Raw genomic sequence first — 26,900 nt, forward strand, 5'->3', positions numbered from 1 at the left:
GTGACGGTGTGTCCTCCAGGTGGAGATGGCTCGTTGGTAGGTGTTTAAATATATTTATTAATATATGAAGGGGAGTGGGGGAGAGCTCTGGGCGGGAAATAATCCGGGTATCCCAGTAGTGGAAGCCATGGATTTCCTGGGTCTAATCCAGATTGATTTGCCAAAAGTATTCAACAAATAGCATTTGGGCTTGGTGCGGTGGCTCACACCTATAATCCTACCACTTTGGGAGGTCGAGGTGGGTGGATTGCCTGAGCTCAGGAGTTCAAGGCCAGCCTGGCCAATATGGCGAAACCCCATCTCTACTAAAATACAAAAAATTAGCCGGGCGCGGTGGTGTGCACCTGTCATCCCAGCTACTCGGGAGGCTGAGGCAGGAGAATTGCTTGAACCCGGGAGGTGGAGGTTGCAGTGAACCGAGATCATGCCACTGCACTCCAGCCTGGGCAACAGAGAGAGACTCTGTCTCAAAAAAAAAAAAAAAAAAAAAAAAGCATTTGGTGGGATTCCCAGGGTGGGGTGAGCTGGCACAGCCATGTCAACAACTCCCACCCCCGACCTCCAAAATGTGGCTTCTGCTTGTCTTCCGTTAATCATCTGGATCCTTTGATGCTGGTGACTTTGCTTATGAGTTGCAGGCTGAGCTGCCGTGTTGGAGGTTCTGAAGGTGCTTCTTGCCTGCCTGGGGAGGCACATCAGTCTCTTCTGCCTGGTTGATGGGTTTACTTTTAAATTGGCTATTCAGGATCTTTAAAGCACAGTCCAGCAGGTGAATCTAGGTCAGATCTCTTAGAATACAGCATGTTACAAGGGCTGTCATTCCTTGGTGACAATGCCATCCGTAATGGCCATTTTTATGGGGTCCTGGGAATCATTTTGCCCTGAGGACTTCTGTTTTGTTAAGGAGATTTGGCCCGTGCACTTAAGAGATGGGGGAGGATGACGACTGAGAGGTCTGGCTTCATAGTGCAGCGTTTGCTTATACGAACCCCTTCAATCAGTGGGCTCAACTGGGGGCAATTTGTCTTCCCCCGCAACCCTCAACTTCCACCTTTGGTGATGTCTGGAGACATATTTGGTTGTCACAACTGGGGACAGGGTGCGACTGGCATCTAGTGGGTAGAGGCCGGGGTGCTGCTCTGCTGCTGAATACCGCACAAGGCACAGGACAGCCCCACCACAAAGGATTCTCTGGCCCTAGATAGCCGTAGTGCTGTGGCATTGTTTTGTATGTGGTTAGTGAGCGACCGTGCCTTCTTTCTGTACGTTGGCCCCCTTTTTTTTTTTTGAGACAGAGTCTTGCTCTGTCGCCCAGGCTGGAGTGCAGTGGCTGGATCTCCGCTCACTGCAAGCTCTGCCTCCCGGGTTTACGCCATTCTCCTGCCTCAGCCTCCCGAGGAGCTGGGACTACAGGCGCCCGCCGCCTTGCCTGGCTCGTTTTTTGTATTTTTTTTAGTAGAGACGGGGTTTCACCGTGTTAGCCAGGATGGTCTCAATCTCCTGACCTTGTGATCCGCCCATCTCGGCCTCCCAAAGTGCTGGGATTACAGGCATGAGCCACCGCGCCCGGCCCGTTGGCTCTTGCTTTTCTCCCTCAGCCCGGAATACTTTTCCACCATCTCTTCCTTTCCCCGTCAATATCTTACCCATCCTCCAGGACACGGTTTAAATGTCACATCCTCCACGACACTCTCGCTTGAGCGTCCAAGGAATTGTCCTTTTCGCTTTGTTCCCACGGCAAATTGCGTGTTCCCCTCCTCTTCTTCACTGAGTCTGTGGTGGAGCTGGTTGTTGGCGTGGGTCTTCCTCTCTGCATGAATGTTCCACAGTGGTAGGCGTCCTGTCTTGTCGTTATGTGCGTTTAAGGAATACATGCTGCATTAAGCAGCCCTGTGAGGCAGGGAAGGCAGCAGAAAATATTATCTGCATTTACAGTTGAGGCCAGAGAGGTGGCACCGGCCCAAGGCCACAGAGCAAGGAGTTTCGGCTTTCATCCACACGGCAGATCCGTCTAGCGGGTGCTTACTGCCTTTGGGTGTTGGATTCAGCGGTGAACAGGACAGAAGGAAGCCAAGGAACTTGCTTTCTGTCTCCTCTACCACATTGCCCAGGTGGACACTGCATCTAGTTACCTAGACGTGTGCATGCCCGTCCTGCTGCGTGACCTCATTAGAAACCCCTTGGGATCTTTATGCCTTTGTCATGATCTTTTTGCATGTGGATTCTCTATGTATTAGTTGATTGAATAAGTGAATCAAATGAGCTTGAAAAATTCTACATTATTTTTTTTTTTTTTTTTTTTTTTTTGAGACGGAGTCTCGCTGTGTCTCCCAGGCTGGAGTGCAGTGGCGTGATCTCGGCTCACTGCAAGCTCCGCCTCCCGGGTTCATGCCATTCTCCTGCCTCAGCCTCCCGAGTAGCTGAGACTACAGGCGCCCGCCACCACGCCCGGCTAGTTTTTTGTATTTTTAGTAGAGACGGGGTTTCACCGTGTTAGCCAGGATAGTCTCGATCTCCTGACCTCGTGATCCACCCGCCTCGGCCTCCCAAAGTGCTGGGATTACAGGCTTGAGCCACCGCGCCCGGCCAAATTCTACATTATTATAGCAGCTGCTTTCAAAGAATCTCTCTTTTTTTTTTTTTTTTTTTTTGGAGACGGAGTCTCTCTCTGTCGCCCAGGCTGGAATGCAGTGGCCAGATCTCAGCTCACTGCAAGCTCCGCCTCCCGGGTTTACGCCATTCTCCTGCCTCAGCCTCCCGAGTAGCTGGGACTACAGGCGCCCGCCACCTCGCCCGGCTAGTTTTTTGTATTTTTTAGTAGAGACGGGGTTTCACCGTGTTAGCCAGGATGGTCTCGATCTCCTGACCTTGTGATCCGCCCGTCTCGGCCTCCCAAAGTGCTGGGATTACAGGCTTGAGCCACCGCGCCCGGCCTTCTTTTTTTTTTTGAGATGGAGTCTCACTCTGTTGCCCAGGCTGGAGTGCAGTGGCATGATCTCGGCTCACTGCAACCTCTGCCTCCTGGGTTCAAGCGATTCTCGTGCCTCAGCCTCCCTGGTAGCTGAGATTACAGGCACGTGCCACCACGCCTGGCTAAGTTTTGTATCTTTAGTAGAGACAGGGTTTCACTATTTTGACGAGACTGGTCTCAAACTCCTGACCTCAGGTGATCCACTTGCCTCAGCCTCCCAAAGTGCAGGGATTACAGGCATGAGCCACCACGCCTGGCCCAAAGAACCTTTCTTAACAATGGAAGCCAGCTATTTTGACAGTTTTATTTAACTGAAAACCAGCGGCTGCAAGGAGAAAGAGAAAGGACATGTTCACCTGTGTTCTCCAGGATGGGAGTGGGGAGGGAAACAAACAAACAGAGGGGCTGCTTGCGTACATCAGTGGTGAGGCTGGAATAGGGCTTTCAGTGTCTGGGCTGAGGCCGCTGGGGTGTCTGAACTGAAACCTTGGCATGCCCAGGGCCATTGGAGATTGGTTAGGTTAACTCCCGGCAGACTGGGCACAGAGAACTCAAATGGCTCACCCAAGGTCACACCCCCACCTTCTTAGCCCCCAGCAATTTAGGTTGGAAGGATGGAGTCCCTTGTGCAAGCCAGCATGGGAAGATGGGGTTTACAGCTTTGAGGTGGCATTATTGAAGTCTGCTTAATTAATAAGGGGGGTTCTCTGTTTGCTTCTTGTAGCCCCCTTGACCTCACCAGGAAGGCAGCTAAAGGGGAAATGGAGCAGGGAATTGAAGCCACACGGGGCTGAGTCTGACCCTAGGTTTTGTGCCTTGTCTGAGCCCCATTTCCCCCACCTGTAAAATGAGTATATATGTGCCTCATGAAATTATTGCAAGGATTGAGTGAGAACACACAGCGCTTACTAGCAGGCCCTCGGTCTATGCAGCTTTGTGATGAAGGTGATGACTTGGACGCTCCCAGCCTAGAACTTGGCCCATGGAAAGGTTTACATCAGCCCTCATTGTCTGGGAGTGGAAATGCTCTCAACGTTTCGACCAAAGATCCGAGAGTAGAATAAATTCTGTCTTTAAGGTGCTAGCTGTTCATTTTCCAGACAAACCCACAAATAAGTAAAAAGAGAAACGGAGGGAGAGAGGGAGGGAGAGGATTCTCTGGGAAAACAGGGAGAAATAAAAGATCCATATGGATGTTTGCGGGGAAGGGGAGAAGGCAAATAATTGAGGCATTACATTTTGGGTTGAAAGAAGATGTTTTTGGTCAACCTATTTACTTTCAGTTTCATCATTTCCTGAGAGTCCTAATTTAGCCTCTGGTTGTGTCCTGCTCGATTATGGCCTAAAAAGGCAACTGCTTGGGTTTCTTGGAGTTGGACTGGCACCCGCAGGAAGCCGGCGGGAAGGAAAGCGCTGGGGGATGGCCTCAGCCAGATCCAGTCTCATCTCCAGGGGCGAGAGCTGCTTGCTTCCTTCTGAACCTCTTGCTGGCCTGCCCATTCCCACAGGAGCTCGGGACTTTCTGAGCCCTGGAGATCTTTCCTCTGTGTGTGTGTGTGTGTGTGTGTGTGTGTGTGTGTGTGTTTTAGTGGTTGAGGATGCTGGTTGGTTGCTTTCACATGTACATCCTGCTCAAATGGCAGTGCACATCGATTCAACCCTTTTGGAAAACAACTGGATGGGACATCCCAGGACTGTAGAAATGTTTGTATGTTCTTTGCTCCTGTAACTCCACTTCTGGGAATGTGTCTGAAGGTGATGGTACACTAAGGCTGGCCGTGGTGGCTCACGCCTGTAAGCCCAGCACTTTGGGAGGCCAAGGCAGGCAGATCACCTGAGGTCAGGAGTTCAAGACCAGCCTGGCCAACATGGTGAAACCCCATTTCTACTAAAACTACAAAAATTAGCTGGGCGTGGTGGTGAAAAAACCTTGTAAGTGGTCCTTAAAAAAAAACACACTTGAGAATATGATGCAGCTATTAAATGATGGACATTGAGGCCTTGGAGTCAGGAGTTCTGTGTTCAGGTCCTCATTCCCCCAGCTTGTGTGACTGAGTAGAGTTGCTTTCTCTCAGGGCCACTGCTGCATCATCACCTGTAAAATGGGTTGGATAAAATTGATTAACAAGCAAATCTGAGGCTGGGTGTGGTGGCTCACACCTGTAATCCTAGCACTTTGGGAGGCCAAGGCGGGAGGATCACCTGAAGTCAGGGGTTCGAGACCAGCCTGGCCAATATGGTGAAATCCTGTCTCTACTAAAAATACAAAAAAATTAGCCTGGCGTGGTGGCACACGCCTGTAGTCCCAGCTACTTGGGAGGCTGAGGTGGGAGAATCGCTTGAACCCAGGAGGCGGAGGTTGCAGTGAGCCGAGATCGTACCATTGCACTCCAGCCTGGGTGACAGAGCAAGACTTCATCTCAAAAAAACAAAAACCAAGCAAATCCTCGCCCTACAGGAAAACAGTCATAATAAGTAAGGAAAATACAAAATCTGAAACTCTGTCCTCTGCCTGATAGTTAAAAATCAAGTGTTTCCACGAACCAGGTCCAGAAAGGACCACGCAGAGAAAGAGAAAACTGATTTTGCAAGGAGGGGAAGGGTGGTAGGGGGAGTTTAGGAATTTAGGGGAATATTTTTCTTTTGTTTTCAAAACCCTTTATATTATGGGCAGTTTTAAAAAGTTTTGGCCGGGCTAGTGGCTCATGAGTGTAATCCCAGCACTTTGGGAGTCCAAGGTGGGCGGATCACCTGAGATCAAGAGTTAAAGACCAGCCTGACCTAAAACCCCGCATCTACGAAAAATACAAAAATTAGCCGGCTATGGTGGTGGGCGCCTGTAGTCCCAGCTACTTGGGAGGCTGGGGTTGCAGTGAGCTGAGATCTCGCCACTGCACTACAGCCTGGGCGACAGAGCGAGACTCTGTCTCAAAAAAAGTTTCAAAGAGGCCATTTAGCACAGCCATTTAGCACAGGACAGAGTAGGGAGGAGTGGCTACACGCTGGCTGCTGTGTTTGATAGACTGCCTCCTGGATATCCTGCTGTCGTGACCCTTACTGAATTTTTAGCAGCTCTTTACTATCCTCCATTCATAAATGAGGCATATGGATTATAGATAAGGTGGTTTAACTCACATGCCTCCTGGAGAGGTCTGAGTATTAACCTGACCGAACACACTTAATACACACACACACCCCCCACGTCCCCAGGGGCACAGGAACCTCCTCATCGGATACGGATGGAAACAGCAGCTCTGCTGCAGCCCTGTGGCTCCCCATCATTGAATGCGGCTAATCCTGCCCAGGTGGGCGAGGGGACTTTCATAGAAACTCCACTATTTATCCTGACCTTTGCGGCTCTTCCTGCTGGTCCAACCCGTGTATTAATCTTGGCGCTGCTGCTAACCCACGTCATTCTAGCAGAATCGCTGAAACCAAATAGCCCTGTCCTTGGCCAGGCTGAGCAGAGCCCAGCCTTGCTTAATGAAAAGTTCTGGGAGGGAGGTGCCCAGGCAAGCAGGGGCTGTGACCTTCAGCTGGAACCTTGGTCTTTGGAGGCGGGGGGTATCCCTGGCAGGATGCATTCTCTCTTGCAAGAACTATGGCTTGGTGGCCAGGCCTCTGCTAGCCTTCGCGTGGACACCACTGACCTGTGACTGTCCCCTGCCCTCCCACCAAGGCCCGAAAGTTGGGCAGGGTGAGGCTCTGAGGGCGGTTGGTTGGGTGGAGTTCCTCCCCGCCAGCTGGTGTGATGTGTGTGACCCTCCAGTGCAGATTTCCAGGGCAGTCTGAGTGCCTGGGCCCTGCAGCCCGAGGGAGGCCATGGGCTGCCGAGAAGCCAGACTACCAGATGGGTTCTTTGCTGTTAGGGTTGGCATTGCTGGGGTGAAGCAGAGTTTGAGGAGGGTCAGAGCTCATTCTGCCATTGCTGATGGGCTGCAAGCTTGCTGCCAACAGTAGCGGGCTGAAGGAGTGAATCTTGAGTTGTAACGTGCCTGCTTTTTGATGGACCACGTGGTCCACACTGGGAAGGCTCACTCAGCCTTCCTGCCTGCCCGATAACATCCGGTAAATATTTGTTGAACACTCTGGAATGCATTCCTCTCCACCCCCCACATCATACTCAGCTCATAGGGACAGTTAGGGCCCAGCTCCAGTGCCGGCCTGGCTTCCAAGGGACCCCAGGCACAAGTGTTCTGGGAGGAGGCCAGGCACAGGGGCCAGGTGTCCCTGGGTTAGCATCCCACTCCATGCCTGGGCTGGGCAACACTGGACAAGTGACTTGCCCTTTCTGAGTCTTTTTCCTAGTTTATGAATTGGGGAATCTGTTTCCTAGTTTATGAATTATGAATCTTGAGACAGCTCTTTCCCAGGATGGTTACCAGTTAGGTGAGGTGGTGAATAAACGGAGCTTGGTGCTGGGAGGTACTTAGTAACTGTCCCCTGCCCCTTCTGCTCTCGGTAGGAGTTTCATGAGGGGCACTGACGTCCTCAGATGCCTTCATTGGTGGGGTCAGCAGCATACTTAGGATTTTGGGGCATGGGGTTCAAGTGAGTCTCTCTCTGCTATTCATGGAGTTATCCTTCGTGGGTTTGGGGTCTATGAAAAGGCTGAGAACCAGCAGCCCCTGAGACCTGTGTTCTGTGATTGCTGCAAGGTCTTGAGCAGGCAGGGACGCGATGGGGAGACTTTGGGGAGCCTGGGTGCTGGGACGCTAGGGGTGCCTATTGACTAGTTAGTGGTCAGACACGTGGTAGGGAGGCAAAGAACAACTAGGATTTACCTGGTGGGGAGAAACCTTGGATTTGCTTGAATGGACTGGCCAGGGTGGAAGTGCAGACAGCTGAAAAAAAGCTGGTGGTGCCCTGGGGGCTGCTCCTGGCATAGACCCTAGACCTCAGACCCGCAGCAAAGACGGGGCGGCCAGGCAGTTCACAGCCACTGTTCCTGTCTTGTTTGCTCTGACTTTCTCTGAGCCTGGCCTGGTCTCAGGGTGGTCCTTGCAGAGTGGTCCCCAGTAACCCCCTGGTCCCCACAAGGGTCTGTGGGGTTTGCCTGTGTTGGGAATGTCAACAGAGCCACCGGCCGGGGTAGCTGGTGTTGCCGCCAAGCTCTGTTCCTGGGACTTGCATCCCTTCTGGCAAAAGGGAGCCAGCAAACAGGGTTTTTTCCTGGAAAACAGCCCCTCCTGGAGTGAGTCCAGGGGAGCCCCTCGGCCTTGACTGAAAACCGCTAATGAGCCCAGATGAAAAGTTCTGGGCAGCCTAGACTTTTCCTTTTGTTCTTTCCCTCCCATGCCCCTAGCCTCCTTGGGATCCAAGACCCTCTTGGAATCTGGAAGCACGAAAGCCCATGGTATTCCGTATTTGGATCTGGGGACTTTCTGAATTGCAAGGGCCTGAGGGGAGGGGGCTTGATCTCAGAGGGAAAAAAAGCACCTTCCTGATCTTTCTTGATTTCCCGGCGGGAGCTGGGCAGTGAGCTTCTGGGCTGCCTCCTCTGGTGGCCACGAGCTGAGTCTGTTTTACACCATGGTAGCCACCTCAGGTGATCCCAGCCTGCGCCTCTGAGCAGGAAAAACGACTGTGTTAGCCGTGGAAAGGCCACAGGACTGAATGACTATGGAAAAGCCCGTTACATCCAGGGAACTTGTTTCCTCATCTGTAAATTGGTGATAATAATATATACCTTACCTGGTTTACAGAGTTGTTATGACAAAGACCTTTCGAGATAGCGAAATATGTGTGAAAGCATTTCATAAAGTATAAAACCACACAGATCTATACGGCATTATTATTTTATGTCTTTTTTTTGAGACGGAGTTTTGCTCTTGTTGCCCAGGCTGGAGTGCCATGGCACAATCTCGGCTCACCACAACCCTCGCCTCCCGGGTTCAAGTGATTCTCCTGCCTCAGCCTCCCGAGCAGCTAGGATTACAGGCGTGTGCCACCATGCCTGGCTAATTTTGTATTTTTAGTAGAGATGGGGTTCCTCCATGTTGATCAGGCTGGTCTTGAACTCCCGACCTCAGGCGATCCGCCTGCCTTGGCCTCCCAAAGTGCTGAGATTACAGGCCTGAGCCAGCGTCCCCGGCCTATTTTATATCTTCATTTTGCTGATGAGTTTTGAAAAAAGCAAACACACATGAACTTAAGTTCTCTTGGCCCATGAATTGTGAGGGTCACTTTTGACCTTAGTGTCCCCAGAGGGAAGCACTCTTAGCATTCTACATGTTTCTTGGAACCTGGCATCTTTTCTCTTTGCTTTTTTTTGGGCTGTCTTATCAAGATGGAATTCAAATCTGGTGGTAACATATATTGGTGTTTTATTTTCTTCTCTTGTCTTAGTTGACTTCATGAAATAAGAACAAGTTTTTTAAACTGGAAACTTCTGCCATATGGGGTTGTAGTCAGTTGCGTTTTTTTGGCTGATTAGAAACCTGTTTTTGTTGGAAATTCTCCTAAACTGTGTGGCTACTTTGCTACCTTTGTATGTGTAGCATAGCGACTTGAATTGCATCTGTCCTGGAGACTCTTGTTATGTTCATTTGGCACGATAGTTTTCTTGATGGATTTGTTTGATTGTGTATTGACCCTAGGGTGATACACCTTACCTTTAATTGCTAACAAAATCCCTGCTATCAGCCTGTTTCTCTGTTGCCCAGGCTGGAGTGCAGTGATGTGAGCCAGCTTACTGCAACCTCCGCCTCCTGGGTTCAAGCGATTCTCCTGCCTCAACCTCCCGAGTAGCTAGGATGACAGGTGTGCACCACCACACCTGGTTAATTTTTGTATTTTTAGTAGAGATGGGGTTTCGCCATGTTGGCCAGGCTTGTCTTGAACTCCTGACCTCAGGTGATCCGCCTGCCTTGGCCTCCCAAAGTGCTGGGATTAAAGGCATGAGCCACTGTCCTGGACCCAACTTATTTTTTCAGTGATGCACATCTTTATCCCAAAAGTGTGGAGCAAGAAAATTGTACAGCCTGGTTATACAGAGTTTTACTGCGTCTTAATCCTATACAGTTTGCAAAGAGAAGAGGTGTGCGTATGAGTGATCTCGTGTGGCTGATGTAGTTGTATGTAATGTGTTGTCTTTTTCCTCCCCCTTAGGTCCTGGCTGTAAGTCACCATGGCACAGCAAGCTGCCGATAAGTATCTCTATGTGGATAAAAACTTCATCAATAACCCGCTGGCCCAGGCCGACTGGGCTGCCAAGAAGCTGGTATGGGTGCCTTCCGACAAGAGTGGCTTCGAGCCAGCCAGCCTCAAGGAGGAGGTGGGCGAAGAGGCCATCGTGGAGCTGGTGGAGAACGGGAAGAAGGTGAAGGTGAACAAGGATGACATCCAGAAGATGAACCCGCCCAAGTTCTCCAAGGTGGAGGATATGGCGGAGCTCACGTGCCTCAACGAAGCCTCAGTGCTGCACAACCTCAAGGAGCGTTACTACTCAGGGCTTATCTACGTAAGTGGCTGCCCTGGCACCCTGCAGGATGGGTCTGAGGACTCCAAGTGGGGGCGGGCCAGGTCTTCCCATCACCCTCACATGCCTGGGCCCTGGCTCTCTGGTGGAGAAGGGGTCTGGAAGGAGTGCTGGGGTGACATCCTTGGACTTTGACATCTGAACATCCTAGTGGGATGTTCCCATAACATTATTCTTTTCCCTTTGCAGCCAAAAACAAAACAGGAAGCGTGTTTTAGAACATATATAGGGAGAAGAATATGGCCCTGTCTGAGGGATGCCCACCCACTGGCCTTTGTCCTCAAGTTTTGGTGGAGATATGAAGGTTCAGGTCAATGTTGTAGATTCCTTCTCTTTTTTAATTTTTTAATTTTTTTTTTTTTTTTGAGACAGAGTCTTGCTCTGTTGCCCATGCTGGAGTGCAATGGCGTGATCTTGGCTCACTGTAACCTCCATCTCCTGGGTTCAAGTGATTTTCCTGCCTCAGCCTCCCAAGTAGCTGGAATTACAGGCACCTGCCATAATGCCTGGCTAATTTTTGTATTTTTAATAGAGATGGGGTTTCACCAGGCTGGTCTTGAATGCCTGACCTCAGGTGATCCACCCACCTTGGCCTCCCAAAGTGCTGGGATTACAGGCCTGAGCCACCGCTCCCAGCCTCTTTTTAAAAATTTTAATTATTTTTAATAATATCTTAAAAAATATCTTTTAAAATTTTAATTATTTTTAAAAATATCTTTAAAAATATTTTTTATGGCCGGGCACGGTGGCTCACACCTGTAATCTCAGCACTTTGGGAGGCCGAGCTGGGCAGATCTCAAGGTCAGGAGATTGAGACTATCCTGGCTAACATGGTGAAACCCCGTCTCTACTAAAAATACAAAAAGAAATTAGCCGGGCATGGTGGCGGGCGCCTGTAGTCCCAGCTACTCAGGAGGCTGAGGCAGGAGAATGGCGTGAACCTGGGAGGCGGAGCTTGCAATGAGCCGAAATCACGCCACTGCACTCCAGCCTGGGCAACAGAGCAAGACCCTATCTAAAAAAAAAAAAAAGATATATATATATATTTTAAAATAAAATATCTCATTTAAAATATTTTTTAAGATAAAATATGTTATTTTTAAAAATATTTTTAAAAATAGCTTTATCTCTTTGATTTCTTTCCAATAAGCCTTTTGCACTCTAAAAATGTAGTAGATTCCTTCTAAAGTAGGGAGTGCCATCTCCTGGTTTCCTGCTTTGTTCCTCTTGCGCCACCAGATCCCCTCTCCCTTCACCGTTTGCCCCAAGCCCGTTTTTGGTATCTCTGCCATCTTTTTTTTTTTTTGAGACAGGGTCTTGCTCTGTTGCCCAGACTGGAGTGCAGTGGCATGATCACAGCTCACTGCAGCCTCAAACTCTTAGGCTCAAGCGATCCTGCCACCTCAGCCTCTCTGGTAGCTGGGACTACAGGCCTGTGCCACCACGCCTGGCTAATTTTTTATATTTTTATTAGAGACAGGGTCTCATTATGTTGCCTAGGGCAGGTCTTGAACTCCTGTGCGCAAGTGATTCTTCTGCTTGGGACTCCCAAAGTGCTCGGATTACAGGCGTGAGCCACTGTGCCTGGCCCATCTTGTTCTTTATGGATGCATGTTGGTGTGGCTTACTTCACTAGGGAGTATACTTTGAGCGGAGGTGAGCCACCAAGAGTAAGACTTGGCTCCGGGACTCTGTCCAGCACTTGAGTGCTGGTCCCTTGCCAGGCTTGACCAAGGGGGAGTGTATTGAGAGTCCAGCATGTGCAAAGGGCCAGCACATGCAGCAGATCAGGGGTGTCATTTTCTTTCTTCTGGCAAGAAAGAAATGCAGAAAGACAACCCATCACCAAGTTAGGAGACAGGGAGATGAGCATTTATGTATCCTGGAGGCAACAGGCTCTGGGATCACAAAGTCCTGTCCAATATCAACCTCAAATTCCTCTGTTCAACTCAAAGATATTTCCTTCTGGTTTTGTCCCCAGTGGGAAAGAAATATCTGCTTGTTATTATTCCTAAAATAGCTCTTTATTTCTTTATGCTGCTCTAGCCACCTTGAACTTTGGGCTGAATAAAACAGTCCTCAAAATGTTTTTGACCTAGAGGAAAAAAGCCATGAAGAGGTTATTATAGGTTGGGCATGGTGGTGCATGCCTGCAATCCCAGGACCTTGGGAGGCCAAGACGAGAGGATTGCTTGAGCTCAGGAGTTTGAGACCAGCCTGAGCAACATGGCGAAACCCCATCTCTACAAAAAATAGAAAAATTAGCTGGGCATAGTGTGGCGTGCCTATAGTCCCAGCTACTTGCTAGAGGCTGAGGTGGGAGGATCACTTGAGCCTGGGAGGTCAAGGGTGCAGTCAGCTGAGATTGCACCACTGCACACCAGCCTGGGTAACAGAGTCTCAAATAAAAAAAAGAGAAAAGACTATTATGGCCTTCCCACTTTATAGATGGGAAGACCAACTTTCAGACAGGGATTTTGCTCACGATCACATGTGTAATAAAAGGAGGTGGTGGCAGGCTCATTCCATTACAGAGATAGCAGCTCTCAAAGGGTCAGCTGTTTAATTTTCTGTATGATTTCAGAAAGACTTAAGCACATTTCTACGAGGTAGACTCATGCTTCTGAGTGCGCTGCAATGTGCTAAAGCCTTCAGTGGAGCCATGGGGCATTTTATTTGCCCGGAATTCCTGACAAGGACTGCATTTCCTTGTTGATTGCTAAATCAGTCTGTGTCAGTCTGTGACAACGAGGTCCTTGTTTTCTGCCATTGATGCCCACCCTTTGGGGATGAGCCTGGCTCATCAAGGACCTATCAACAAGTAGATATGTGGAACAGTCTCCTTTAAAGCCCAGCCTTCTTTTTTTTTTTTTTTTTTGAGACGGAGTCTCTCTCTGTCGCCCAGGCTGGAGCGCAGTGGCCGGATCTCAGCTCACTGCAAGCTCCGCCTCCCAGGTTTACGCCATTCTCCTGCCTCAGCCTCCCGAGTAGCTGGGACTACAGACGCCCGCCACCTCGCCTGGCTAGCTTTTTTTTTTTTGTATTTTTTAGTAGAGACGGGGTTTCACCATGTTAGCCAGGATGGTCTCGATCTCCTGACCTCGTGATCCGCCCGTCTCGGCCTCCCAAAGTGCTGGGATTACCGGCGTGAGCCACTGTACCCGGCCGATAGCAAGGAACTTAAGCAGGGTCACACAGCCAGGTGTTGGCCAGGCTGAGACTGGAACTTGGGTTCCTGATTTTCAGCCCAATTATGTCTCATCTGTTTCTTGATGAGATTATCATGTGGACCAAATTAAAAGCCCCTGTCCCTAAGGAGTATTAACCACTGAAATTCAGACTTAGTGACTTGCAAATAAATGAATGACAGACTGTGCTTTAAGGAAGCACAGTGTCTGTGGCGGTGACATGGGAGCCGCAGCCTCATTGTCTGGGATTGAGAGGTGCTCCTCTTGGCAGGCTTTATAGCTTATGTCACCCCCACTCTGCTGTGCCACTAAGCTGGGACGGCCTCTGCTCGGTAAAGCAGAGCCCTTAAGTGCTACAGTTGGAGCCTCCAGGACCTGGTTCAAATCCCAGTTCTGCCCCGTACTGACCATGAGACATAGCTACTTGGAGTCTCACTTTCTCATCTGCAAGGATTCCACGGGAACTTTCTAAAGCGCCCAGCCAGCACCTGGCTCGGGGCAGGGCCTGGGGGCCTGGACTCAGGCTGCTGATGTGTGTTATAAGTGAAAGTAACTCCTGTTCCTCTGCTTAGCTCTTTATTGGTGCCTTTTTAACTTGAGTCTCTTTTGGGATCCACTGGATATGAATTAAAACAAGCGGAGCACCTGAGCCTGCCTGAGCCTGCACAGAGCCTTTCCCTCCCACAAAAGGGAACAGTCATTATTCAGATATATTCAGTGTTAGTGGCTGCGTCTTTCCTCTGCAAGTCACACGCGGAGATTTTACTGTGGGTGGGCGTGGTGGGTAGTGCCTACGCCTTTTCTCCAGGACTCTTTGGCTGGAGGCATTAACTCTCATTTTCGCTTCCTTGCTGTCACCTCTGGTGTGCAGTTGTTCCTGCCTCTTACCAGCCTTCTTCTAAGCATCATCACTAAGAGGCCCATTGATGGCCTCTGCAGTCACTGTAGTGGAGACCCCAGCAGGTGCAGAGCTATTAAGATGTCAGCGCCCCTGGGCGGGGCCGCCTGGGCAGGAGGTGCTGCCTCATTCACGGTCTATCTCTCCATCAAGCTTCCAAATCATGACCTCAGGAGCCTTCGTGCAGCCTGTTTGCCCAGCATTGTGGGCGGCGTGGCTAATTCTGAGCCACAGCTGCTCTGTCTTTTTCTTCAGGGGGTGAGGCCCTGGGATGGGGGCGGATGGGCACAAAGAGCCTCTGTGGCCTGTGAATGGAGCAGCACCATGGCGTGGCCGCGCCGCGTGGGAGCAAAGCCGCTTTGCTCGATGTCTTGCCTCCACGAGCATCCAGTGAATCTCCTTCCTCCCACCTGAGCCTCAGTGCTCATTCCACAGGGCTTAGCTCCATCATCACTGATTTGATGGGATTAGCCCAGAGAACTTGGAGCTCCCGTAGACCACTCCACAGGACCATCTGCCCACCCAGCTGTCAGAAAGACTTGTCCTAATGACCCGCAGTCCCCTTCTGCTGTCAGCACCAGCTGTTTCCAAACATCTGGCTCCATGGCACTCCCTTAGTGTGCGACCACGTGTCCTTGATTTTCCTGGGCTGGATTTCCTAGAGTGTGGGTTTTCTCAAAGTCCAGGAACAAAGCTTGATTGTTTCTGAGCTCCTGGGGTGACCTTGCTGTTCCCTGGCCTTCTATCTTGTCCCCATTCAACATTCACGCAGAGAGAAAACCAGAATAGGCTCCCGCTTCTCTTCCTCCTGAAATGCCCGGGCCCGTAGGTTGCCAATACCGTGTTTGCATTTCTTTGCCTCAGAGCTTTCCTGGTCTCTTGTGAAAAGAATAGTTGGAGGGAAAACAAGTGACTAATTATCCCAGGAAGAAAGGAAATCAAGGGCCCTGCATCCCTTTTTCCAAGCAGCCAAACATGTTTGTCCATTTTTAAGCTCCGCTGCTCTTTTCTTTTTAAGAGACAGGGTCTCCCTCTGTCACCCAGGCTGGAGCACAGCATTGCCATCATGGCTTATTGCAACCTCGAACTCCTGGCCTCAAGTGATCCTCTCATCTCAGCCTCTTGAGTAGCTGGGACTACAGGTGCATGCCACCACACCCACCTAATTATTTTTTAATTTTTTGTAGCGATGGAGACTTGCTTTGTTGCCCAGGCTGGTCTTGAACTCCTGGCCTCAAACGATCCTCTCACCCTGGCCTCCCCAAGTGCCGGGATTCCAGGTGTGAGCCCCTGTATCTGGCCTCTGCTGTTTTGAATACATACCATTGTGTGGTTGGTGGGGCCCTCTGCATTCTGCCTTTAGTCTAATTGCTGCCTGGAAGTTCCCTGTGCCAATAGCCTTTGGCCAGTGCCTGAGAAGAGCCTTCTCTTCATGACTGGTTCCTGTGTGGACCCTGTCTTTGGGTTCAGCCACAAGATCCATCCCCAGTTTTGGAGTGACTGGAAAGGGCACAGGTCAAGGGGGCTGGGTTGACCCCATAGTGCATAGACTGGTGGCTGCTTCATGAACAATCAAGGTGCAGGCCACTTGTGATGGAGAAAACAGAGGGTTGGAAGGAGCTTGGAGAACCGGCCTCCATGACCAAGGAGGTTGGCATTGGAGACCCGAGTCTGCTCCCAGCTCTGCCCAATGCCTTGTGACCTTCCATCGTCACTTCACAGAAGCAGGGCCGCAGTTGATGTGGTGCGTGGAGCCCTGGCCTCACTTCGCTGGGTCCCTCAGGCCCATTTTCTTAGGAAGAGGGTACTTGGGTTGCTCCAGCTTCTTAAAGAGAGTTGCGTCCCCCAACTGAGCACCTACCACCTGGGTGGTCTTGGGAGTCTTGCGCAGCTATTAGGAGTCTCTGTCTTTTTTTTTTTTTTGATGGGGGAGAGGGATCTTGGGAGAAAAAAATAACAGGAAGTTTATTAGAAAAAGAATTAGTAGTCACAAGATAAAGTATATTTACCTGAAGACACGGAGGCAGTCACAAGGTAAGGTGTATTTACCTGAAGATGAGGAAGGACAGATGTGTGTAAACTGTTGCTGTTGAAAATGATTCTCCTGACCTGCCCAGAGCTACTCTCCAAGGCTGTGCTGCCTGCTGTGTAAGCGCTTCATTTAATCCTCTTAACCACCCAATGAGGTCTAGAGCTCTGCCTGTCCCCGTTTTTCACATCAATAAATGGAGGGAGAGAGAGGTTAAGAACCTTACCCTTGCTGAGATTTGAACTCAGGATATCTGACTCTGGGGGGGTCTTATTTGAAATTGATTAAGTCACACTTGGAGTATTGGGTGTATTTTAGGTACCTCACATTAAGGATGTTGATTATTATTTTTTTTTTTTTTGAGACGGAGTCTCGCTCTGTCACCCAGGCTGGAGTGCAGTGGCCGGATCTCGGCTCACTGCAAGCTCCGCCTCCCGAGTTCACGCCATTCTCCTGCCTCAGCCTCCCGAGTAGCTGGGACTACAGGGGGCCCGCCACCTCGCCCGGCTAGTTTTTTTGTATTTTTTAGTAGAGACAGGGTTTGACCGTGTTAGCCAGGATAGTCTCGATCTCCTGACCTTGTGATCCGCCCATCTCAGCCTCCCAAAGTGCTGGGATTACAGGCTTGAGCCACCGCGCCCGGCCTGGATGTTGATTAATTGTGTTCCCCTCCAGAGAAGAAGTCTTGGAGAAAGCTCACAGGGAACGTGAAATAGTCTTAAAGTTTTTGAGGGATTTGCATGTGAATGTCTCTAGAAGATTCCAGAGAAAGAAGTGTCTGTCTGGTTCCCAGTATCCCACAAAAGATCTAACTGGTTTAGGACACAGTGCGTTTTTTCCAGTGCTAGAAAGATGTAAGCTTCACTATCTCTCAGTGTCCTTCAGTGTGGAATGATTTGGGTTTCTGCAGTTTGCTGCACTGCAGCTGAGCCCTCTTCTGTTTATGCCTCTCTCACGATGACAAACACATCTCTCATTGTCCTCGGATCTGAGTTTTGTAACTGGACTTCTGCTGTCCGTTGGGCACAGACCTTGCCTGGTGGATACACACACTCAATGACCTATGAGGCTGGAGCACTCCTGCAGTGGAGAGGGAGGATCTTCACTTACAGGGCAGAAGGAGGATGCCGGTGCTCCACACCTGCAACAGGGCTGTGGGAGCTGGGCCACTGGGAGCAAGGGCCATCAGGGACTGCCTTCACGTCAGGCTGACTCAGGTCCTTTGAAGCCGCAGATATTTTGCTGCGAAGTTTGTACACTAGTGAGAATCAGACTTCCTAACCCGTTCCTATCTGCCGCTCTTTTCTTTAGACCTATTCAGGCCTGTTCTGTGTGGTCATCAATCCTTACAAGAACCTGCCCATCTACTCTGAAGAGATTGTGGAAATGTACAAGGGCAAGAAGAGGCACGAGATGCCCCCTCACATCTATGCCATCACAGACACCGCCTACAGGAGTATGATGCAAGGTGGGTGACGCAGTGTGAGCCCACCTGGGGCTGAGTCTTCTTCACCTGGGGCCTCATCGACACCTCCACAGGTGCTAAGTCACATTTGGTGCCACATCGATCTAGTGGCTGGTGATGGGCAGTGCATCATGGAGGTCTGTAGACCTCTGTATGAGAGCCAGGGCCAATGGCTATCCAGAGGACATGTTTACATGTTGATAGAATGTTCTAGAAGCTTTAAAATATACATTTCCTAATTTTTCTCCTAATTTCTCATACTTTTCAAGAGCTCTTGTGCCTGTCCCCTCTGCTTTCTTTTAGGCCCCTTCTTCTTCCTGTTCTTCCCTTCCCTTTGTGTTTTTCCCTCTTCCTCTCTTGCTCCTTCCCCACAGTCTAGAAACACATTTGAGTTATTCCCATCTCTACACAAACAGATGCAGAGCCTCGGGTGGCTTCTGCCCCGCTGTCACTCTGGCTTCTGTGCCCTTTCTGTTCCATTGCAGTGAAGCTTTGTGGAGGAAATGTCTGTGCTCACTGCCTCCATCCCCACCTCATGGTCATTCCCCTCACCTTGGCTGTCTCTCTCCACCCCTTCTCCAGACTGGCCGACAGAGGTCACCTATGACCTGTATGTTGCTAAGTCCATGGCTCTCGGGAGTTCCTACCTCACCTCTCCCCAGCATCGGACAGTCTCTACCACTCCCTTTATTTCTTTTTTTTTTTTTTTTTTTATTTGAGACAATCTCGCTCTGTCACCTAGGCTGGAGTATGCAGTGGCATGATCTCAGCTCACTGCAACCTCCGCCTCCCAGGTTCAAGTGATTCTCCTGCCTCAGTCCCCCTAGTAGCTGGGATTATAGGCACGTGCTACCATGCCCGGCTAATTTTTGTATTTTCAGTAGAGACAGTGTTTTGCCATGTTGGCCAGACTGGTCTCGAACTCCTGACCTCAGGTGATCCACCCGCTTCGGCCTCTGAAAGTGCTGGGATTACAGGCATGAGCCACTGTACCCGGCCAACTTCACTCTTAATAGAGTCCCTCACCCTGTGCTTCCACCAGCTGGTCATCTTTCTGGGATGTAAATGTGATCAAATCACTTGATTTGAAATCTTGACAAATCATAGAAAGGCTCCTCATTCCCCCAGGGCTATTAAGTTGCTGCAAAAGTAATCGCGGTTTTTGCCATTAAAAGTAATGGCAAAGACTGTGATGACTTTTGCACCAGCCTAATAACACTGAGACTCTGTGGTAGTGTACAATGCCCTTCAAAATTGGCCCCTTGCCTGCCTCTCCACCTTCCCAGCTATGTGGAACTCCTTACATTTCCCTAAAAGCTCTTTCTGCTTCAAAACACCCTACCTGCTCCATCTGCCTGCAATGCCTGGCAAATCCCTACTCTTTTTTTAAAAACATGACTGAAGCATTAGGGCCTCCAAAGAGAATATCTGGGCTAGATTTGCATCAGAGCCCTGGTGATGCTTTATTTGACTGCAGTGTTTAGACATTTCTTTTTCTCCTCTAGATATACACAGGGCCCATGTTGCCTTTATATTCTCAGAGCTTAGCCAAGTACCTGGCATATGTAATCCTGACTGAAACCCAATTTCAGGCAGGGCTGTGTTCTCCTATCTTGTATGGATAGTGGTTTGTTATGTCCCATTATATAAGGATCCTTTTTTCTTTAAACTTTGCAGTCTATCTAGACAGTGGTGGTAATGCATCTTGTTGGGTTAACCACTTTGTCCCTGGTGTAGTGGTTTAGAGTGGCAGCCCGCGGCCTGTCTCCCACCACCCGCGCTGTGCTGTGAAGGAAGCATTTCACCGTTGAGCTTGATGCATTATGTAGGATGCTCAAGTTTGGCTGAGTCTTTGGCTTATGTTCACGTCTATCAAAATTCCTTGAAGAAGTCAGCCCTTCAGTTCTGAAGTAGAATGTCTGTTTCAAAATGTTAACTAGAACAGCCTGGTGGAAAAACATTCTGTGGGATTCCAGAAAAGTCTGAGTCTTTGTCTCTAGAGGTTATGAGTCAGTTTGCTCCCAGCTCTCTTAACTGGCCTAGTGCAAGAAGTGTATTCCGGAGTCATCTTGAGATCTGAGCTACTGAGTAAGGGCCTGTTCTCACACTTGGATCCTGGATTGGGATGGTTATCTAGCAACTGGGCAATTTTGCTTTTAGGCAAGACATGAAGACTGAGTAATATGTACTGAGGAGGCAGGAGAGAGAGTCTTTAGGTCTGGACTTCAGACTGTCTTCAGTTAACCTGTGGGACTCCTTCTCCAAGAGATTCATTCAATATTTATTTGTTCAACAACAACAAAAATTTGGTGGGAATGGCCTGAAAGCTCCATATATTGAAAGTAATTGGGAAACAAAAAAAAGGATGCAGAGAACCAGAGCTTTCCTTTGTCTTGGCCATAACCAAATGGCCTTAATAGGAACTTAGGGGCTGCCCTCATGCATCTGTGCAATGAAGAGTCTCTTCATGATTTGTCAAGATTCTGAATCAATTGGTTTGATCAGATTTGCAAATTATGAGGGCAGGTAGGTGGGCGATTTCTTTTATTTTTTTTTGAGATGGAGTCTCGCTCTGTCGCGCAGGCTGGAGTGCAGTGGCGTGATCTCGGCTTACTGTATGTAGCCTCTGCCTCCTGGGTTCAAGCGATTTTCCTGCCTCAGCCTCCCAAGTAGCTGGGATTACAGGCGCATGCCACCATGCCCGACTAATTTTTTTTTGTATTTTTAGTAGAGATGGGGTTTCACCATGTTGATCAGACTGGTCTTGAACTCCTCACCTCACGATCCACCCACCTCGGCCTCCCTAAGTGCTGAGATTACAGGCGTGAGCCACTGCACCCAGCCAGGTGGGCGATTTCATCTTTTGGAGACCAGGGATAGGAAATACATTTGTGAGCATGGGAAACCTGCATTGTTGGTGCCTCCTTTAAAGCAGTCTGTGCAGGAATCGGGTCCATGTGTTTTCTAACCCTCAGTCTGAGAGGTTTTCACTTTGCCTTCTGCCTAGCGTTGGACTTGCTGCAGCTCTTGAGCTCCCACGTTGACTGACGGAGGACATTTCTAGGCTATTTTCCTTCTTCTTCGGCTGGGCGTGGTGGCTCACGCCTGTAATCCCAGCACTTTGGGAGGCCAAGGCAGGTGGATCACCTGAGGTCAGGAGTTCGAGACCAGCCTGGCCAACATGGCGAAACCCTCTCTTTACTAAAAATACAAAACAATTAGCCAGGCATTGTGGCACACGCCTGTAGTCCCAACTACTCAGGAGGCTGAGGCACGAGAATTGCTTGAACCCGGTGGCAGAGGTTGCAGTGAGCCGAGATTGCGTCATTGGACTCCAGCCTGGGCAACAGAGCGAGACTCTGTCTCGATTTTAAAAAAAAAAGGCTGGGCGCGGTGGCTCAAGCCTGTAATCCCAGCACTTTGGGAGGCCGAGGTGGGCAGATCACGAGGTCAGGAGATCGAGACCATCCTGGCTAACACAGTGAAACCCCATCTCTACTAAAAAATACAAAAAAACTAGCCAGGCAAGGTGGCGGGCGCCTGTAGTCCCAGCTACTCGGGAGGCTGAGGCAGGAGAATGGCGTAAACCTGGGAGGCAGAGCTTGCAGTGAGCCGAGATAAAAAAAAAAAAAAAAAAAGAAAGAAAAGGAAGTTCCTTCTTTTTGTGTATAGCTGACCTGCAGAGCAATTAGTAATAGGTTTCTTGTTCTTGCAGGAGGGAGGAAGTTAGTAACAGAAGTTGTCCATGTTATGACAGGCTGGTTCACTAGTAAAAGAAAAATGTCCAGAGGAACCTTTGGTTCTTGCCCTGGGTCAGGTGTCACCCGTGGAGCCTCAGGGTCTGCAGGCTGTTAAAATCTGCCCCTGTCTTTTGGAGTGAAGTCTTAGTGCATGCCGCCTACCTGGCTTTGGGGGAAACAGGTTTGTTCTCTGCCACTTACATCTTAAAAGGCACAGTCGGAAAGTTCCTTTTCTGCTTTTCCTTTAAACAAGAACTAGACAAAGATTTCCTTCCTGAGCCGACTGTGGCTTGTGACATACTAGCATTTATTCTGCCAAATAGGGCAGTTGGTGGCTCTGTCTGGGGACTTGTGGGAGAGGAGCTCTTTGACCCTTCCTGGGGACCTGCCTCTGCCTTTATCTGTTCAGTGTGCTGGTTTGCCTGTACAGTCCTGATTTATGCCTGTTGTTCCACAGTTATTATTAATAGCACTCTCTTTCACTTTCAGAAGCACCCCAGTTTGGAGGATAAATTATATGTCACTCACTTATTGTCAGACTAAGCCAGGGTTTCTCACACTTGGCACTAGTGATATTTGAGGTTGGATGATTCTCTGTTGGGGGTGGGGGATTTTCCTGATCACTGCAGGATTTTTAGCAGCATCCTGGCCTCTGTTCACTTGATGCCAGCCACACCTTCCCTCTCCAGTTGTGACAACCAAAAATATTCTCAGACATTGCCATCAGATGTTCCGTGGGGGTCAAGATTATTCCCAGTTAAGAACTACTGGACTAAGCATTGCAGATTAGTTTTACTTTGAGTGTCATCTCTGATCGATCAGTAGTGGCTGCCTGGAGCCCTGTGCTGGCAAGGATTTGAGACTCGATGTGGGAATTCTGAGATGGATTAGTGCTGTCTGCCGTGGGCACGGGTGGGGCATGACAGCATGTAGTGCCTTGGATTAGGCCGTGGAGGTAGGTGACAGAAGGTGCCAGAATGCCAGGAGTTTTGACATTATCCTGTTACTGGATGCCCTGGCGGTCCAGGTGGAGAGACAAGGCATGTTTATAGACAGAGATTTGTGGCCCTAGCTACAAAACAAGACATTTGCTGCCTACACCTGCGCCAGCACGACCAAGCCAGTGTCAGGTGTCCTGGGAGTTTTGTCAGGTGTGGCGGTGAGGCCTGGGGTGGTCGGATCTTACAGAAAGGCAGTGGTGTGTGTCAGTCAGTAAGTAGTTACAGGGCATCCCAGATGTGCCCAGCATGGCCTCACCCTCCTGCCCCTGGCTTTCCCATGTTGTTAATTCATTGTCATGGCCGTTCCTGGGTCTTCCTGCCTTGGGGATTGGACTGTTCCTCGGAACTCTGTGATGGCACTGAAGCCTTTGAACTGGCCAAGGCCAGGAGAGTGAGAGAGCATAAATGTTGTGTTGCTGGCCCTTGCCAGGCAGGGGTGGGTGGGGCTGTGTCCCAGGGCAGGCACAATGTCTGCTGCAGAGTTCAGGCGGAAACAGCTGTGGTCTGCAAAAGGTCTGCCTCACCTAGGAAATGGCGCTTCTGGATCCCGGGCCAGACCCTCTGGGGTCTCCCCTGTGGGGAAAGATATGTATATCTCTACAGGAGAACTCTCCAGTTGAGGAATTTGACATGAGCCCAGTTATCTCCCCAGTGGGTAGAAAAAGCCCCTTCTGTGTGAATTAGGTAGAATGCCAGGTTTGGTTCACTTTCGGTGACTTTATGGTATTAATATTTTAATGAGTTCCCAGCATTTTGGGGGAAGCAGATCTGCTTTCATTCTAGGCCTAAACTTGTCTGAGAGCATTTAACCCTTTGCTCTGTGCCAGTCTCCCTCCCACCCAATCTCTGGTTCTTAGTGGAAGCTGCACCAGAAGTGGTTGGTCACCCAGCAGCCGCTCAGTGCCAGTGAGTGTGCACATGCCCCTCGGTGTCTGACCTTTTTCTGTAAACTATGAGGGGTAGAAATTTTGTGTATCTTCACGTCTGAGCATGGCTCTTCGAATTCATACGTAAAGAGGCAGGCACAGATATGTTAACTGACTTGTCGAAAGCCCACAGAGAGGCAACGCCAGAAAGCAGTCTCCTGATTTCCTGTCCTGGTCCCCGTTACCCCGGGACAGGCCCGCGGGGCATTGGTGCCCCTCATTTTCTCTGGTGGGTCTTGAAGGAATTCTTATCTCCGGCTCAGTGGTTGGGGGGCACTTGGGGAGGAGGGGCCCTCTCTTTCCTTCTCTCCACATTCTCCCTGCCCCGCTAGTTGTGTCTCCTGTGGAACCGTCTGCTTTCCAAGGTCTTTCTGAGGAAAAGTGCCATGTTCGGCAGAGGCTCAGGAAAATGCTTCAAGGGGGCAGAAAAGCTCCGTTTGAATCGACTCACCGGGACAGGCAGCTGAGGAAGGAGCGTCGTGGAAGCCACAGATGGGATGACTCTGCTGAAGCAGGAATGCACCCAGCCGGGAGGCCGCCAGCCCTGCCAGCCGTCAGCACACAAAGGCCTCGCTGTCTGCTGGGGAGGTCGTGAGCAGGCCTTGTGCACCCAAATGTGCCCGTGGAGGCAGCGCGGGCTCTCCAAGATGGGGCGTTCTGTGTCTGCACCCGCTGGTCTTCCTGTGCTGGCTGAGCACCTACTGTGTGTGTGCCGGGCACTCTGCAGAGAGTGTACACACAGCAGACTGGGGCCTGCCTGGAGGAGGTGACTGACTTGTGCCCAGAGACAGGCAAATCAGCTTCAAGATGACAGCGAGAGACCAGCACAGAGGAGGGGCGCCCCACTGAGCCTCGAGAGCTGCTGGGGTGGGTACGGGCCTTTGATAGATGACACAGCACTTCTATAGGGCACCAAAACGGGGCTGCTGGGCCTGTCTCAGCCTTAGATTTGGGAAAAGTGCCATGTATTGCCTTTGAGCAAGAGGAAGTGTGTTGTGGAGGAGAGACTGTGGGCTTTGGACTAGACAGAGCAGGAATCTGCCTCTTTCACTTCCTAATTGCAACCTGGCTGGAGCAAATCACCTCACTCTGATTGAGCCTTCGTTCTCTTGTCCTCCTCTTGGGCTTCATACCACTCCCTGGCAGGGCCATGGTAAGAAGTAAGACGCCGTGTGTGTGATGCCTGCGATAAGTACCTTTTAGAGCTGGCAGTAGGAGTCTAAACACTTCTCAACTGAACTGCCCCGCCTTCCACGGAGCCTTCAAATCGCTCATTCCTTCCATCCACACTCCTGCTCGCTTAATGAAGGTGATGGCCAAATGCGTCTTGCAGGCAGCCATTTGAATCTCCCCTAAAAGACTCCCCCGAGAGTCCAGGCACAGGAAGTGAGTTGTCACAGCCGCTTCCCCTGCAGCGACCGTGCCACACACTGGAACGCGATAGCAGACGCGGTCTCTGGCTTGTCTGGTCTGGTCCACGCAGAGCTGAGCTGGGGCCTGGGGCTGATGTAGCCTCAGCGGAGCTTTAGGAGATGTGCTTGATCCAGAGTTGGTTCTTCTGCAGCCCTGAAATGCTTTTCTGTTCCCTGGGCTGCTGGTGGACCAGAGAGGTGCTGTGGGAGGCAGGCCCTGGGCCGCCACCCAACACCATGGCTGCAGCCGGGAGGCGCTGTCCTCGAGCTGATGTGAGCTGGCTGCTTCGTGCTCCTCCCCCAGGAAGGAAAGCTGGGCCCCAGCATGAGGCTGCTGAACTACCCATGGTCCTGCCTGTCAGTCTCATTTCTAGAACGTCTTCTCTCTAGAAGAGGAATCTGTGGTTAACGGGCCCTTTTCAAGGATTCAGCGTTAGGCTTACTTTTTTTTTTTTTTTTGTAAATCCAACCAAACAGGCCCACCATGCTTTGCTCTGGGCCCACTGAGCGGGAGATAAGAAGCAAGTGCCCTCTTAGAACCTGAAACTTTGGGTGGCGGTGTTTGGAAGCTTTGCCCAGTGTTTTTGTTTCTGTTCCCCATCCCCTGAAACAAACCAACAACAAAAACTCACATCAAATCCCTCATCACTAAGCCACTTTGTGCTTTTGGCCTCCTGTGATGAGTTCTCTTGCTGCCTGGTGAGTGTCACCTACTAGCCCGTTTTTCCTGTTCTCTCCAGCTCCGGCTCTGAGACTTCAGTTGAACTGTGTCCCAATTTGTCAGGGCTGAACAACAGTGTGTTCAGAGAAAGGCATTGCTTTCCTTTACCTACCTGATTTCTGGAATGACGGTATCAGTTGAGAACCAAAGTAATTCCCTACGTACTAAAGAAAGATAAGTGAGCTGAAAGTCTGCAGGTATAAAAGTTGAGATTCTGCAAATGGCTTCTGTCAAATTTGTTTCGTCTTGACCAAGGCTGTCAGCCCCGTGTGGACCTTGACGATAAATTCTCGAGGACCCAAGCTGTTCTTTTGGCAAACAGACAGAGCTGATGGGGGCTCAGGATGTCATTCCCACCTGGTATCAGGATTCTTCCTGAAGATCTTGTTTCTTCCACATGAGCTGGTCCACAGATACAACAGGGCACAGGTCTAAGCTGAAAGGAGAGGAAGTGTGAGCCTTGCTCCAGGAGCAAATCCTGGCCTAACAGTCACCGACACGCCTTTCCTTCCACTGACCGCTCCTCCAAGGCGGCATGTTCACGCGCTGTTACTGTTCACCGCCTACCATTGATGTCCCTGGTGCTCTCAGGCACGTTTGACTCATCCAAGGGAGTTTCACAAAGCCGGTTGCTGTCTTTGCAGGCCTGTTTGTGCCCCAACAGGGAGCCGAGTTGGTCATGAGCAGTGCCTGGCTGTGTCTGCCATGCTCCCTGTGTGTGCCCTGGCTCCTTCCCTCTTATTCCCTGTTGCTCCAGCCCGCTGCAGAACTCAACAGGGGCCCCTCCTGCCTTGTCTTTCCTTTTCCCAAGGGGAATGTTAGGTAGGAGCAAGGCAGAACTGGACTGGGAGTGTCCTGGTGGCATGTGCTGTGGGTGGTCAGCACTCATGTGTGGCTTTTGAATTTCCCTCCAGTCTGACAAACCTGTTGGAGCTGCCTTGGCAACAACCCCAGAAGGAGAAGGTTCCCCCTCCTGGCCCCGCCCACGGGAAGGGCAGAGAAATGCCCAGCAGTGCTGTTTCTGGCAGATTTGCCTGTGTGCTGGGAACTTACCTGTGTTTTCCTAATG

At 50.3% G+C, this 26,900-nt stretch overlaps 1 protein-coding gene across 1 annotated transcript in view; it reads left to right on the plus strand.

Annotated features, from left to right (window-relative positions):
- Positions 1-26,900, plus strand: part of MYH9 (myosin heavy chain 9) — a 106,682-nt gene that overhangs the window by 29,908 nt on the left and 49,874 nt on the right. Inside the window, exons 2-3 of the mRNA XM_065522178.1 lie at positions 10,082-10,433; positions 17,878-18,034. Coding sequence (XP_065378250.1) covers positions 10,101-10,433; positions 17,878-18,034 — 490 coding nt within the window. The 5' untranslated portion in view covers positions 10,082-10,100. The remainder of the gene's footprint in view (positions 1-10,081; positions 10,434-17,877; positions 18,035-26,900) is intronic.

The sequence above is a fragment of the Macaca fascicularis genome, chromosome 10 (genome assembly GCF_037993035.2).
Source record: "Macaca fascicularis isolate 582-1 chromosome 10, T2T-MFA8v1.1".
In the NCBI taxonomy this organism is placed as follows: Eukaryota; Metazoa; Chordata; class Mammalia; order Primates; family Cercopithecidae; genus Macaca; species Macaca fascicularis.